The sequence below is a fragment of the Nycticebus coucang genome, chromosome 24 (genome assembly GCF_027406575.1).
Source record: "Nycticebus coucang isolate mNycCou1 chromosome 24, mNycCou1.pri, whole genome shotgun sequence".
Classification (NCBI taxonomy): Eukaryota; Metazoa; Chordata; class Mammalia; order Primates; family Lorisidae; genus Nycticebus; species Nycticebus coucang.
Window position 1 is genome coordinate 27,568,607 of NC_069803.1, and position 16,486 is coordinate 27,585,092.

The following is a 16,486-nucleotide window of genomic DNA, read 5'->3' on the forward strand; positions in this document are numbered from 1 at the left end:
ATTGACATGTCTCATAAGTTGCCTTTTTTTCTTTTTTTGAGACAGTCTCACTCTGTTGCCTTAGGTACAGTGTTGTGGCATCATAGCTCACAACAACCTTAAGCAGTCCTTCTTGCTTCAGCCTCCCAAGTATCTGGGACTACCAACCTGGGCAACATAGATCCTGTCTCTACAAAAAGTTTTTTAAAATTAGCCAGATGTGGTAATCTGTAGTCCCAGATACTTGGGAGGCTGAGGTAGGAGGATCATTGGCACTCAGGAGTTGGAGGTTGCAGCGAACTGTATGATCACACCACTGTCACACTCCATCCTGGGCACAGAGCAAGATCCTATTTTTTTTTTTTTTTTGAGACAGAGTCTCACATTGTTGCTGTAGGTAGAGTGCCATGGCATTGTGGCAGCTCACAGCAACCTCAAACTCCTGGGCTCAAGAGATCCTCTTGCCTTAGCTTCCCGAGTAGCTGGGACTACAGGTGCCCTTCACAAGACCCGGATATTTTTAGAGACAGGGTCTTGCTCTTGCTCAGGCTGGTCTCAAACTCCTGACCTCAAGCAATCCACCCACCTCAGCCTCCCAGAATGCTAGGATTACAGGCATGAGCCACCGTGCCTGGCCAAGACCCTGTCTGTTCAAAAAAAGGAAAAAAAAGTCAGTGCCAATCCTTGCCCAGGGGATCAAATCTAAAGCATGATAGACATTCACAAATTGATTCCTACTTCTTTTCCTAGCCTCGTTACTCCTCAGAATGTTCAGGACAATTGCACAGTACTACTTAGCATTTTTTAAGTCTGCCAAGTCTTTACAAATGCTATCTCTACCTGGAAGGCTCTTCCAGTATCTTCTTGGTGATATCTTTTTTAATTTTTGAGGCCTGGTTTGGATGTTATTTCCTTCTGAAACTGGGAAGCCCAGAAGTTAGTGACTCTCTTATCCATACTTACCAGCATGTTTTATAGGTACCTCTATTTTAGCATATGTATATATAATACTGGTAGAATTGTTTATATTTTTATCTTCTTTTCTTTTTTTTGAGAGAGTCTTAACTATGTCACCCTTGGTAGAGTGCCGTGGCGTCACAGCAACCTCAGACTCTTTTGGGCTTAAGCAATTCTCTTGCCTCAGCCTCCCAAGTAGCTGGGACTACAGGTGCCCGCCACAAAGCCCAGCTATTTTTTTGTTGCAGTTGTCATTGATGTTTAGCTGCCCTGGGTTTGAACCTGCCATCTTGGTGCATGTGGTCGGCGCCCTATATTTTTATCTTCAAACAGGAATTTTAACTTCTTAGAAGCAGAGTTTGTCCTTATTCATCTTTGTATGCTTTACACATATTAACTGCTAAATAAATGTTTAAATTCATGAAATTTGTAAACTATATATCTCTTAGAGGTGGTAGTAGTCATGATTATAGTTTTGGTGCTGTACCTAAGCTCTGAATCTCCTGAGGTTGTAAATAGTAATGTGGTCATTGGGTAGAGTGATGGTAATTCTAAGGTTACCACATACCTTCGGAATACTAGTATTTTACTTAAAGTTTTTGCCATTATGTGTTTGCATTTATAAGTGTGTAATTAAGCAAAAGAATAAAACAACATAGCTTTCCTGTCTCTAGGCCTTTCGTGTTCCTTCTGCATTAATACTGTCCATCTTTGCTTGTCAGAATTCTGTTGTACTTGATCCATTATTGAATAAGGAAGGAGGTGGGTAAATAACAAATATTATGTATGGGATCATCTTGGTTTTGTTGGGGGAAAAATATGCGTATTCATGCAATGTAAGTGATTTGGTGGGGTTTTTACCAAGCCAGCAATGGTTGTTTCTGATTTCTAACTTAGCCCACGTTGTGTCTTCTGTGGCCTTCATTTTTATTTGCATTTTCTGATTTTACAGTAGCAAAACTAAGAAAGAAATTTTATTTTTTAAAATCTCAATTGTTCTTTTTTTTTTTGTCCAATTCCTAGTGTAGGGCCTAAGATTTAGTAATTGTTAAACATATTTTGATTGACTATAATGAATGGAGAATTCCATAAATGTCACAAAATAGACAATTTTTGTGATTGTCTATTTTAGTAGACAAGGAGATTCAAAGAGAAGGATCTTATGTGGAGGCGGTCAGAGAAAGGTTCAAATTGCAGATGGTGTTTGAAGGAAACTTGAAAGACTGATTTTTGTTGTTTTAAAGAGAAGAGTATAATGTATTCCCATGTAGTATATAGTAATATCTATTAACATTTTGTGGATAGGCTTTTAAGAAAATGAACTTTGTTTTATTCTTAGAATTTAGGCTTTTTTTTTTTTTTTTTGCAGTTTCTGGCCGGGACCCCTTTGGTGGGGCCGGCACCCTACTCCTTGAGCCACAGGCACCATCCCAGAATTTATGTTTTAAATCTTCAGAATACCCAGCAGATCTACTTTCCTATTATTTTTTGTTGAGATTAATATTAATAAGGTAGTTTTCCCTAAACAAACAATATGTAATGAAGTTGCTTGAAAAGCCTATTGTGTGAATGGGGAAACCAGCCAGGAATTAAGAAACTTCTAAATTGGCCGGGCAGCTGTGGCTCAAGTGGCTAAGGCGCCAGCCACATACACCTGAGCTGTTGGGTTTGAATCCGGCCCAGGCCCGCCAAACAACAACCATGGCTGCAAGCAAAAAATAGCCAGGCGTTGTGGCGGGCGCCGGTAGTCCCCAGCTCCTTGGGAGGCGGAGGCAGGAGAATCGCTTGAGCCCAGGAGTTAGAGGCTGCTATGAGGTATGATGCCACGGCACTCTACCCAGGGTGACAGCTTGAGACTCTGTCTCAAAAAAAAAAAGAAACTTCCAAATTGAAAAAGATGCATAGAAGGAGTGGAAAATTAATTGCATTTGGTAATTTTTGACTTTAGAAAAAAAGTGGCAGCTTTTGAAATTGTTAATTGATTTTCTTTTGTGATAAATCCCTTTGAAGGAATTCTATAAAAATACTTGTTTTAAATTACATTATTCAATGTAGTGGAATTTGGTTTGTAAAGCTTTATCTTCTAAGACAGACCATAATTCAAAACTTATATGATATTGGACATATTAAAAGTTTACTTCTTAAAGACAAGTCAGATTATGGATTGCTCTGGGAACTCTGCTTTGATTTATGGAGAGATGCTCCCGTAGTGATGGCAGGTTTCTGCAAACACATTCACATAAAGACTATTGGGAAGTGTGCTATCATGGTGCATTTTTAAAAAGTAAGATTCAAAAAAGTAATCTATGGGATTAAAGTTTCTGCAAACCTAGAGGGTTTTAAAAAGATAAAATAATTCTTAAAGTTTTGGGCCTTTTCTCATTAAGCATTTTAGAATTACAAAAAGGTTTTTTTAAGGTTTTATTTTTAATTACTTGAAGTTATTAAAAGTTCTTTTTAAATGGTTTCTTATTCTAATTTGGATCTGAAATAGCTATGAATGCCATTTTTAAATTTTCAAGAGTGCTCCACTTCAGGTTAAATGTAAAACCTAATGTGAATTTAGTCATAATATTCCCAAACCCAGTAGGGTATGGTTTCTGTGGTTACCAGACCCTTTGTATAGTGACAAAGGTTGGAATTCTGATTCTCATGAGTCAAATTTTGGCCTTTGACTCTGTCCCTTTTGCTCACCCTTGCTAAGCTGGGGCTGTTGCTGTGCTTGACGGCTTGTCAGCTAGCAGGTTCCTATGGTAACAGGGATGGAAATTTGAAAGAAGAAAGAGAATGGGAACTCAAAGGCTTGGTTGATTTGAATTTAAACAAAGAATGGAAGGTTCCCTGTAGTGCACCTTTGTTGGAGAAACCAGAAATTTAATTTTAGAAAGTTACTTTCCAGTTTGTAAACTTCCTATACCCTGATCTTGATTTAATCAACAAAAGTATTACTGTTTAGGGAACTACTCAGTAAGATTCTTTAGGGTTCTTTATGTTTTATATTTGTTCTCAATTTTTCAGTATTAAAATATTGCTACCTATTTAATTTAGATTTTTCTGAGGTTAAAAATTGTTAAGGTGAAAATCAAGGCAGTGGCTATTTGGAGAAGTATTAATATTTTGATCTGTTTTTATATAACAGCTTTATTGAAATATGTGTGTACAGTAAACCACATTTATTTAAATTATTCAGTTTTGACAGATCCCCTGAAACCATCACAATCAAGATACAGAACATTTCATTACTTCAAAAGCTTCCTATACCCCACCTTTTTTTTTAATTGAGACAGTCTCACTATGTCACCCTCAGTAGGGTGCTGTGACATCACAGCTCACAGCAACCTCCAACTCTTGGGCTTAAGTGATTCTCTTGCCTCAGCCTCCCAAGTAGCTGGGACTACAGGTGCCCGCCAACAACGCCCGGCTATTTTTGTTGTTGTTGTTGTTGTAGTAGTTGTGGCTGGTGCTGTAACCACTTTGCTACTGTCACTGAGCCCCTTATACACCTTTGTAGTCCACCCCTCTCTCTATCCACTGCTCCAAACAGCCATTGATCTTCTTTCTGTCATTGTTGATGGGTTAGTTTTCATTTTCTATAATTTTTTTTTTTTTTTTTGTAGAGACAGAGTCTCACTTTATGGCCCTCGGTAGAGTGCCGTGGCCTCACACAGCTCACAGCAACCTCCAACTCCTGGGCTTAAGCGATTCTCTTGCCTCAGCCTCCAGAGCAGCTGGGACTACAGGCGCCCGCCACAACGCCCGGCTATTTTTTGGTTGCAGTTTGGCCAGGGCTGGGTTTGAACCTGCCACCCTCGGTATATGGGGCCGGCGCCCTACCAACATTTTCTATAATTTTATGTGAATAGAATCATCCAGTATCTATTTTTGTACTTTTTTTATGTCTGCTTTCTTTTACCCAGCATAACGATTTTGAGATTGATCTATGTTTTGTTTTGCTTTTTAAAAACATCATTCCAAGCTCGGTATAGCTTGTTTTTTTATCTATTTTCTTGAAGATAGTAGTCATAGTTACATGCAGTTTCATCTGTTAATTCCAATAGCTAATTGGAATCTGTTAATTCCAATAGGTCACCACAATTTTTTGTTTGTTTGGTTGGTTTTCAATTATATTTCCCTGTCTCTTGGACTGCCCAGTAATTTTTTGGGTGCTAGATACTGTAAAATATTGCTTAGGTTCCAGATGATGATATATTACTACAGAAAAAGTTCACACTTTTTTTGGCTTGGCTTATAAATGGAGGCAGATTTCTTTAATTCAGTCTGGGACTAAGCTGAGTTGAGGCTGGCCTGCAAAGTTGGTAGGTCTCTCCCCACCCCCGCCCCCCCATTAGTCTCTGCTAAGTCTGCTAATAGCATATAGTCATTCAAGACTGAATGGCTGCTGAAAACCTTTTATGTTCAGTTCCTCTTCAGGACTCAACTCTTAATTTACGTCTCCTCAGCCTGGTAAGACTTCCAGAATCTCCACTCTTTTCACAGGCTTTCTGCTTAGCTTCTTAGCCTCCTTCCCTGTGTAGCTTCAGAATTTTAAATATACTGAAGGGAAAACTGGCTCTGTGTCAGGCTTAATCCTCCACACTTCCTCCTTTTCACTTAAATCTTGTTCCTTTTATTTCTAATTTTGTCTCTATAGCCTCTCAAGACCACCTAAAGCTCTACTGGTTTCTCAGTTCTCTGGCATCAGCCTGGGCAAAGCTTGCTTCTCAGCCTCTGTCCCTACGCCCTGTTCAGCCAGCGCCTTGGAGAAGAGGCTGCACTCACCACACTGCCCATCTCTGCTTCCCTGCTTGTTGGTTTTTTGTTTTTGTTTTGTTTGTTTGTTTGTTTTTGGATTCTTGGTCCCTCTCATTCTTTTGCTTTAGCAGTTCTCTAATAGCTTTAAATAGATAAAAAAAATTTTGTCTCTCTTTTTAAGTTCTTGATGGAAACGTTGGTTTATCACAAAGAACTCCATCATACTTGGAAGTAATAATCATGTATAGTTTATTGTATATCAGTTATAACATCTTTATGGTTAACTTCTTTGACATCAGTTTCATTTACTCTTGATTTATTGATGACATTATAGGAGGCCTCTGAAAAATATTACACATCGGTGTAGAAATAAATTGATTGATTAGAGAGCCTTGTGATGAGACTATCTACAAGCAGTTTATAGTCAGCACAGTGACTTAAACTATTATATGAACGAGTAGTAAAAAAATATTTAATAGTAAAAAGCCTCTGTACATTTCTTGTTATATTTTATCTATTCCTGTGGTTAGAATGATTATTTTGGTATGTTTTTATGTTTGGGGCTACTATTTTTATTTCCTTAGTATTAGCTTACAGTGTTAGCTCTGTTTACTCATGTGAATTAAGAATTTAAAGAACTCTGTTTAGAAAGTTTTTTCTTTTTTTGTAGAGATAGAGACAGAGTCTCACTTTATCACCCTTGGTAGAGTGCCGAGGCGTCACACAGCTCACAGGAACCTCCAACTCCTGGGCTTAGGCGATTCTCTTGCCTCAGCCTCCGAGTAGCTGGGACTACAGGCGCCCGTCACAACGTCCAGCTATTTTTGTTGTTGTTGCAGTTTGGCTGGGGCCAGGTTTGAACCCTCCACCCTCTGTATATGGGGCCGGCGACCCATGGACTGAGCCATAGGCACCACCCTAGAAAGTTTTTTAAAATGTAAAAAGAGCAAAAGATTTGAGCCAAAGAACTTGGACGTATTCCTGTGTGTTACCACGGTGTACTACTCCTGTGCTGCTGTACCTTACCAGGCCGTGCTATTTACCTCCTCGCCTTTCCTGTTTTTACCACCATGATTAATCACTAATCGTGCTTTTGAGCTTCTGGTGTATAACTTGTGTGGATTTTTTTCTGTGTAAAAATGGATCATCTTATTAGTGGTTCCCAGCCCTGACTCTTCATTAACATCACCTGACTCTTCATTAACATCATTAAAAATATATATATTTACACACACTGGGACACAGCTCACATTCAACTAAATCTGAATCTTAAGGCATAGGGCTAAGAGGGTTTTATTTAAAAAAAATTCTCCTTCAGAAATTATTTTAATTGAAAAAAGTGAATGTTGCAATTTTATAAGAAGCTTTAACTTGTACACAATTCTTTATCTGATTATTCAATTTTAACTTTTTCGTAGCCATTCCACCCTATGGTGAATCTGGATTGTTCTCGAGATTTCCGGCCATTTCTCTGTGCACTCTATGCTCCGATTTGTATGGAGTATGGACGTGTCACACTTCCCTGTCGTAGGCTGTGTCAGCGGGCTTACAGCGAGTGTTCAAAGCTCATGGAGATGTTTGGTGTTCCTTGGCCTGAAGATATGGAATGCAGTAGGTGCGAAAATTACAGATTTTCGTGGATCATTTCTTATGTTGCAGTATGTTTTAAAATTACTTGTCACGTATTTCATCTGTCTTAAAAACTTTTCGAGGTATGTGTATTAGTTATTAACTCTGAGCAGCAAAATTATTTCCTTAAGAATTTGGGAGTGCTAAATAAAAAATGTTTCTATAAAAGAATGTTTAAAGAATTAAATTAAGAAATACATAATTTAAAAATGAAATACATAATCAAATCATTTGATTGATTCTTCTTCCTTAAAACATTTTTTCCTATTTATAAAAGCAGTGTCCTTTATGAGAAATTATAAAATACTGAGAAAAAAATAATCATTTACTACTTCATTATTGTGGGGGCTTAAATACCTTTATGATTTAGATTTGTTAATGACTAGGATCAGTCCTTTTTTCTGTCATGTATTAACTTACCAAATCCAGAAAACGTCAGATGCTTCTCAGACTGTGAGCATTTCTTAAAGGTCTGAGGATTTGTTTACTAGACAGTCTTATAGTTTTGTATGAGTGACCATTATTATTAGTAATGATATACTATATAATTACATTTTTGTAGTCTGAAATATTTCAGGGAAAGAATAATAAAGTGAATACTTACGTACCTATTACTATCTAGCTTTGTCCAGTCTTAACATTTGTAATATTGGCTTTAGATTTTAAGAAATAAAACAATATGGGCAGAGTTGAAGGTTCTTTCTTGTTACCCATCTTGATCATCTCATTCCCTTCTTCACCGTACAAGAATGAGGTAACCATTATGTTGAATTTATTGTTAATCACTTCCATGTTTGTTTTTATATGCTTACTACATATATATATATATATAATACCCATAAAAACGTAATTTTTTTACAAGTATCTGTTTATATTTGTAGGTCTGGTTCATTCCTTTTAATGGCCTTAGTGTAGGCAATTGTATTAGTATCCTGTAATTATTTGGCCATCTCCTACTGATGGTCATTTAGGTTGTTTCCAGGTTTTTATTTATTTATTTATTTTTATTTTTTATTTTTTTGAGACAGAGTCTCAAGCTGTCGCCCTGGGTAGAGTGCCATAGTGTCACTGCTCACAGCAAACTCAAACTCTTGGGCTTAAGCGATTCTCTTGCCTCAGCCTCCCAAGTAGCTGGGACTAAAGGTGCCCCTCACAACGCCTAGCTATTTTTGTTATTGTTGCAGTTGTCATTGTTTTAGCTGGCCTGGGCCGGGTTTAAACCTGCCAGACTCGGTGTATGTGGCCGTGCCCTACCCACTGAGCTATGGGCGCTGCCAGGTTTTTATTATTATAACCAACAATCTTCTTGAAAAACTTATTTATTTTTTAAAATTTTAATAGATTGGGGGTGTAGGTTGAATTCCATTACGTGTATATATTTTATAGTTGTGGGGTCTGGTTTTGGTGTACCTCTCACCTGAGTAGCATACACTGTACCCCATAGGTAATTTTTCATACCTGACTTCTTCCCACCTTCCCCTCTCATGAATCTTCAGTGACCATTACGTCACTCTATGTGTCTCTGTGTAGTGACAGTTTAGCTCCCACCTACAAATGAGAACATGTGGCATTTATTTTTCTGTTCATGCTGGGAGGCCAAGGGGGGTGGATCGCCTGAGTTCAGAAGTTAGAGACCAGCCTGAGCAAGAGCAAGACCCCATTTCTACTAAAAAAGGAAAACTACTGGGCGTGGTGGCAGGCACCCACAGTCCCAGCTACTCAGGAGGCTGTGGCATGAGGATCGCTTGAGCCCAAGGGTTTTAGGGGGCTGTGAACTGTTATGCCACGACCGTACCCACAGCAACAGAGTGAGACTCTATCTCAAAATAACAAACAAAATTACTTTCTTTTTAAATCTGGGAATAGCCATTGGAGGTAAGTAAAGCAGGTGTTGTTTCACTCATTTGACAGGTGGAGAAAATTAAGAAATAAAGCATGTACGGTAAATCCACACTTATCATCATTGATAGGTTCTTGGAAATTATGACTTTAAGCAAAATGACATAATGAAACCAAGTTTTTTTCTCATCAAAATGTAACAAAATGACATTAAACAAACAGTCCTGCCATATGAGTTCTGACAATTAAGTTCATAAATACATCCTAGAAAAAGTGCTACATACTTCATTGCTGAATGTCACTACGATTGCCTTCAAAGTATTCCCCTTGGAAGCTGTGCACCAAGACCAGTGCCTAATTCAGCCTTCAAAGCAATTCTGCAATTCTTTTTCCCGAGTGGTCATCAAAGTTCTTGTTGTGTTACCCTTGATGTCCTGAATGTCATCAAAATGTCATCCTTTTACCGTTTCCTTTTTTAAAGAAAAACGTCATCAGGGGCCAGATCAGGTGAGGAGGGAGGGTGTTCCAATATAGTTACTTGTTTACTGGGCTAAAAACTCAGACAGTGTCATGTGAACTGGTGAGTTGTTGTGGGCCATGCCATTTTGGCAAAAAGTTCTGATCGTTTTCATTTAACTTTTTCATGCAGCCCTTTTGGCATTTCCAAATAGTAAACTAGTTGGTACAAATTCATAATGAACATTCCGTCTGATACCAAAAAAAGTTTAGCAGCATCTATTTGATTCTTGATTTGGACTGATGGAACTTTTTCGGATGGATAATCGGCTGACTTAGTTGTATATTTTGATGCTTTGTTTCAGGGTCACGTTGGTACACCCATGTTTCATGACCAGTGGTAACATGGCCCAAAACATCGTCTTGCCTCTCAAAAAGGTTTTGGCAAACTTTGACTTTCTTTTGCTTTTGTTCATTGGTGAGCTCCGGGGGGACCATTTTTACACACACCTTTCTCGTGCCCAAATTCTGTTAAGATTTTCCTGTTTCACTATTGATGTTTACTTGGTCTGCTGTGTTTCCCACGGTAAGCCAAAGATTGTGATGTACAATTTGAGAAATTTTTGCAATGTTTTCATCAGTTCTGCTGATAACTGGCCCCCTGACCTCTCTTCATTGGTGACACTCTCTCCCCTCAGAAAAATGTTTACTCCATTTGTACACTGTCGTTTTCTTCATGGCGTTACCCCTGAAACTTGGACTAACATGTCCCTGAGTTCACTTCAACTCTTAACCAAGTTTAACAAGAAATTTAATGTTCGTTTGTTGCTCTAGTGCAGGCTCTTAGATTCTTGAGAAGAGCACACAAAAACACTCAACAACAATAATGAACACCACTCATCAAGACACCGCCGTACATTGACACTTACACAGCTGTAAGACTAATACACCAAGGTTATGAAACCTTACAAAGTTGTTTGTAAAGTGCTGCCAGCGTAATGCACAGTGGCAAGTTCACAGACTTAACTGTCAGACCTCACGTGTTGTTTTGCTTAAAGTCACAGTTTGTAAGAACCCATTGACAACATTAGATACAGATTATTATATTAGCTTTTTATAGTGAATTCATGGACATTTTGCTTTCTCGTGTTTACCTATGTCCTACCCGTTTGACCTATTACCTACCCTCATATTTACCTATGTCCTACCCATTTGGCCTATTATCTAGTCTCTCTCTAAACACCTGGAGGTGCCCTCTTCTAGAAGTCTCTAAGTTGATATAAAACAGCAGTTGTGAATTGCACGAGCAGGAGCCCTTTCTCATGCTTCTTACATTTAGCTCCCTTTGTTTAGGGGCCTTTTAATTTAATAGCGTACATGTAAGTATAGAAATTTCATTATAATCTTTTTCTTTGTTTTGATAGGATTAAGCTTATTTTATGTGTTCGCTATAGCATAGGATTCCCTAACTTGGAAACCTTACATCCTGGTAACGTGCTCTTTCATTGCAACTTTTCATTCTTCCACGTCTCTTATGTCTTTATTCCTACTGAATCTGTTGTCTTTGTTTGTGCTGCTATAACAAAATACACTTTGGATAATTTATAAACAATGAAAATTTATATCCCATAATTCTGGAGACCGGGGACTCCAATATCTAGGTGCTGGAAGGTTACCTGTCTGGTGAGGGTTGTTCTCTGTTTCCAAAATGGCACTTTTTTGCTGCGTCCTCTTCAGGGAAGGAACTCTGTGTTCCATGGGTGGAGAACCTACGGCCTTGGGGCCACACGTGGCCTTTTGACTGAATTCAAATTTTATAGAGCACATCCTTTTAGTAAAGCACAGTGTGTCCTTACCTGGTAGGAGAGCGAGAGGGGCGGACTCTTTCCGAAGCATCTTTTCTAAGAGCATTAATCCATCTACTTCCGAAGGGCTTTGCCTCTCACTTTGTTACTCTCAGTAGAGTGCTGTGACACCACAGCTCACAGCAACCTCCAGCTCTTGGGCTTAGGTGATTCTCTCACCTCAGCCTCCTGAGTAGCTCAGACCACAGGCACCCGCCACAACACCCGGCTATTTTTTTGTTGCAGTTTGGACAGGGCTGGGTTTGAACCCATCACCCTCGGTATATGGGGCTGGCGCCCTGCTCACTGAGCCACAGGCACCACCAAGGGCTTTACCTCTTAATGCCACCACAATATTAATTGCATGTCTTTGGTTTGCTGGGCACTGTTCTAGATGGTGAAGATGAGCAGTGAACAAAATGAAGTCCCTGTGCTTATGGCTAAAGTTCTAGTCGTGGTGTAAACAGTAGGACATAACAGGTAAGTCAATGCTAGATCAGAAAGAACGCAGCAGGCGGCAGTGACACAGCACAGCAGGGCGGGGGACGCCGTCTGCTCATCAGTCCTGGGGGAAGGCCATTTTGTTAAGGAAATAGTGGACGAGGGACCTGAATGAAGTGAGAAAAGACGAAGACATCTGGGGCAGGGGCTCTGAAGTGGAAGCATGCTTTGTGAGTCAAGAAAACAGGTGAGGCTGGGCACAGCGGCTCATGCTTCCCTACTTGGGAGGCTGAGGCAAGAGAATCTCTTGAGCCCAAGAGTTTGAGGTTGCTGTGAGCTATGACACCATGGCCCTCTACTGAGGGTGACAAACTGAAACTCTGTCTCCACAAAAGAAAAGAAAAAGCAAACAACTGGAGACCAAAGAAGTTGGAGCCACACAAGTGAAGGAGAATGGAAGGAAATAAGATCAGAAAAGTACTGGGGCTGGGAGTTCTGTGTAGCTCTGCTAGGGAATTGGTATTTGACTCTGAATGAGTGGAGAAGCCATTAGAAGGTTTTGTGTGGAAGAGGCAGGATTGTGACCACAGGAGTGGCATGACTTGAGAGCATCACTCTGGCTGCTGTGTGGAAATGGAGATGAATTGAAGCCCCCTCCAGAAATCCAGGGAAGAGGGACTGAAGGCTCAGGCTCGGCAGCAGCGGTAGAGGAAATGACAGGAGGTCAGGCTCCTGATTTATCACAAAGTAGAATGATAGGAAATGCTAGTAGATTGTGAAATGTTATATTAGAGAGAGGGAACTTCAAAGATGATCCCAAGACTAGTTTTTTGTTTTTTCGAGGCAGTCTCACTTTGTCCCCCTGGATAGAGTGCTGTGAGCTGTGATGCGACAGCACTTTACCGCAGGTGACATAGGGAGACTCTTTCTCAAAAAAAAAAAAAAAAAAAAAAAAAGTTTGGTTTCAGAAGGGGTAAAGATTGAGGTGCCTATTAGATATCCAGGTATGTATGTTGAGTTGACAATTAGATATACAAATATATCCATAGAAAATATATATTATTACTTTGCATGGTTTTAAATTTTATACTGGTGTTTATATATGTTTATAATGTTATACTGGTGTTTATACACACACACACACACACACGCACGCATTTCTGTAGCCGCCTACCTCTCCAGGCTCATCCGTCACAGGTTATGCACAGTTTATGTTATAGCAACACTAAACACGCCCTGTTCAAACATCTATGCTTCTGCTTGCATTTGCTTGCTAATACTGGCAAATACTGATTTAAAAATCTGTGTTGGGGGACTTATTCTATGAAGTCTTTTGTAACTCCTTCCCCTGGTATAATCTTTGTCTTAATCTTTTTTTTTTTGAGACAGAGTCTCACTGTGTTTCCCTCAGTAGAGTGCTGTAGCATCACAGCTCACAGCAACCTCAAACTCTTGGGCTTAAGCAATTCTCTTGCCTCAGCCTCCCAAGTAGCTGGGATTACAGGCAGCCACCACAACACCCGGCTATTTTTTTTTGTTGCAGTTGTCAATGTTGTCTATCTGGCCCAGGCTGGGTTCTAACCCGCCACCGGCCCGAGTATATGTGGCAAGCTCTGTAACCACTGTGCTACAGGCGCCAGACCTGTGTTTATCATTTTTATACTTCATGTATGTTTTGATTGCTTTAGGTATCACATTACTATATTTTATGTATGTTATGTATGTAGTTAAAAGTTTTTGTTTCCTTGGGACTTAAGAATAGAAACCCTGCTTTTTTGTCTTTAACTCTTGGCGTACTGTAGAGTTCCAATAAATTCTTGAATACATAAGTATCTGTAATTTGGCTTTATGATTCTAAGCCCTGTGAAAAAATGGTTTGTATTAGAAATTAAAAAGATTTGACAATATTAATCAGCTACAGCATAAGGTTGTGTCTGTAATTTGGCAGACTTAATATCCATGATAGTTTCTTGGAAATTATTTGCATGTAAAACAGTAAACAGCTAGCTAGTCTAAAGCCTTAGCAACCATATTGGTAAATTATCTGCATGTAAAACAGTAAACAGCTGCTAGTCTAAAGCCTTAGCAACCATATTGGTAAGAAAATTAAAAATGGCAGAAATTAATGAGAATGCTGTCCTTGGTTGCATAAGTCTAGTTTATCTGCAACACACAAGACTATTGCCCTTTCTCAAGTTGGTGGATCATGTTACTTTGGAAACTTGTTGAAACGCAGATATCTGGGCCCTAACCACAAACATACTGATATTTGATTTGTGGTGGTGAGCATAAGAATTTGCATCTAAAAAATTCCTTTTTTCTTATGAATATCGAAGTTTGAGAAAAACTGAATTAGGAAATACGATGGATCGGCAAGAAATCAGAGATGGTAGGAAAGAGTAGGCTGACGTTAAAGACCTTAGAAGCCCTTTAACTAACCAACAGGATAAGCTGAGAATGCAAGTGAAACTGAAAGAGAAGATTCTAAAACCATCCACTGGTAAGGATTTTTTTTTTTTTTTTTATAGAGACAGAGTCTCACTTTATTGCCCTCCATAGAGTGCTGTGGTGTCACAGCTCACAGCAACCTTCAACTCCTGGATTTAGGCAATTCTCTTGCCTCAGCCTCCTGAGTAGCTGGTACTATAGGCACCCGCCACATCGCCCAGCTATTTTTTGTTGCAGTTTGGCTGGGGCCGGGTTTGAACCCGCCACCCTCGGTATATGGGGCTGGCGCCCTGCGCACTGAGCCACAGGCACTGCCCTGGTAAGGATTTTTAATGTTAATCTAACTCATAGCACTTTGGACAATGTATTTAGGGAAGATTTTTAACTCATGCTTAATAAAGCAAGCCTATTAGTAAGCCAAAATAGAGGAGACTCTTATTTTGAGTCTAGGCTAAATTCGGGACTATTTAAAGGAAAGCAAAGAGTAACTTTTAGCTACTATTCTGGTAGAGTGATGTAGTCGTATCTATATATTTTTATTCTTTGAAATCTTACTCTCTGTCCTAAATACTCTGTATATACTGCTATGCTTGACCTTTTTCTTTTTTTCCCAGACAGGGTCTTACTTGGTCACCTAAGCTGGAATGCAGCTCATCATCATAGCTCACTGCAGCCTCAAACTCCTAGGCTTCTTTGCCTGACTACTTTAATAAAGAGTGCTGCTTTTGAAGAAAAATAAAATTATGAATAAAGTCATATCTTTTTTGAAAACTATGGAAAATTTGATTGTATGGCCCACAAACAAGACATCGCCGTTTATTTTATTCCTATTTATCACACTTGCCCCCAAAGACACAGGAATAAATAAGGTCATGAGTGCGAAATTTGGCAGTCTAAATTGTTAGATGTCAGTAAATTTCCCCATAAGTAAAAATGGTCCTCGTCTTATTTTTTTTAGGTTCCCAGATTGTGATGAGCCGTATCCTCGACTTGTGGATCTGAACTTAGCCGGAGATCCGACTGAAGGAGCCCCGGTGGCAGTACAGAGGGACTATGGTTTTTGGTGTCCCCGAGAGTTGAAAATAGATCCTGATCTTGGTTATTCCTTTTTGCACGTGCGTGATTGTTCACCTCCTTGCCCAAATATGTACTTCAGGAGAGAAGAACTGTCATTTGCTCGCTATTTCATAGGATTGATTTCAATCATTTGCCTCTCTGCCACGTTGTTTACTTTTTTAACTTTTTTGATTGATGTCACAAGATTCCGTTATCCTGAGAGGCCTATTATATTTTATGCAGTCTGCTACATGATGGTATCATTAATTTTCTTCATTGGGTTTTTGCTTGAGGATCGAGTAGCCTGCAATGCATCTAGCCCTGCACAGTATAAGGCTTCCACAGTGACACAAGGATCTCATAATAAAGCCTGCACCATGCTTTTTATGGTACTGTATTTTTTTACTATGGCTGGCAGTGTATGGTGGGTAATTCTTACCATCACATGGTTCTTAGCGGCCGTGCCAAAGTGGGGTAGTGAAGCTATTGAGAAGAAAGCATTGCTTTTTCACGCCAGTGCATGGGGCATCCCCGGAACTCTAACTATCATCCTTTTGGCGATGAATAAAATTGAAGGTGACAATATTAGTGGCGTGTGTTTTGTTGGGCTCTACGATGTTGATGCATTGAGATATTTTGTTCTTGCTCCCCTCTGCCTGTATGTGGTAGTTGGGGTTTCTCTCCTCTTAGCTGGCATTATATCACTAAACAGAGTTCGAATTGAGATTCCATTAGAAAAGGAGAACCAAGATAAATTAGTGAAGTTTATGATCCGGATTGGTGTTTTCAGCATTCTTTATCTCGTACCACTCTTGGTTGTAATTGGATGCTACTTCTATGAGCAAGCTTACCGCGGCATCTGGGAAACAACATGGATACAAGAGCGCTGCAGAGAGTATCACATTCCATGCCCGTATCAGGTAAGGGAAACCTTGCTGCAAATTTCAGAACGTATGATGATAAAACAAACACATATCACTGTAAGGAACTAACCTTAGCTATTTTTAAAAAAAACTTCATGAACCTAAACTTGTATGTTAAAATTTTAAAGAGAAGATGATGAACAAAAATAATAAATATGGAAT

General features: G+C 39.3%; 1 protein-coding gene across 2 annotated transcripts in view; it reads left to right on the forward strand.

The window, feature by feature from the left end:
- FZD3 (frizzled class receptor 3) overlaps nucleotides 1-16,486 on the forward strand; it is a 53,403-nt gene that overhangs the window by 16,923 nt on the left and 19,994 nt on the right. For both annotated transcript variants that reach the window (XM_053578425.1, XM_053578426.1), the window contains 2 exons: nucleotides 7,107-7,303; nucleotides 15,304-16,321. In XM_053578425.1, the coding sequence (XP_053434400.1) occupies nucleotides 7,107-7,303; nucleotides 15,304-16,321 (1,215 nt within the window). The remainder of the gene's footprint in view (nucleotides 1-7,106; nucleotides 7,304-15,303; nucleotides 16,322-16,486) is intronic.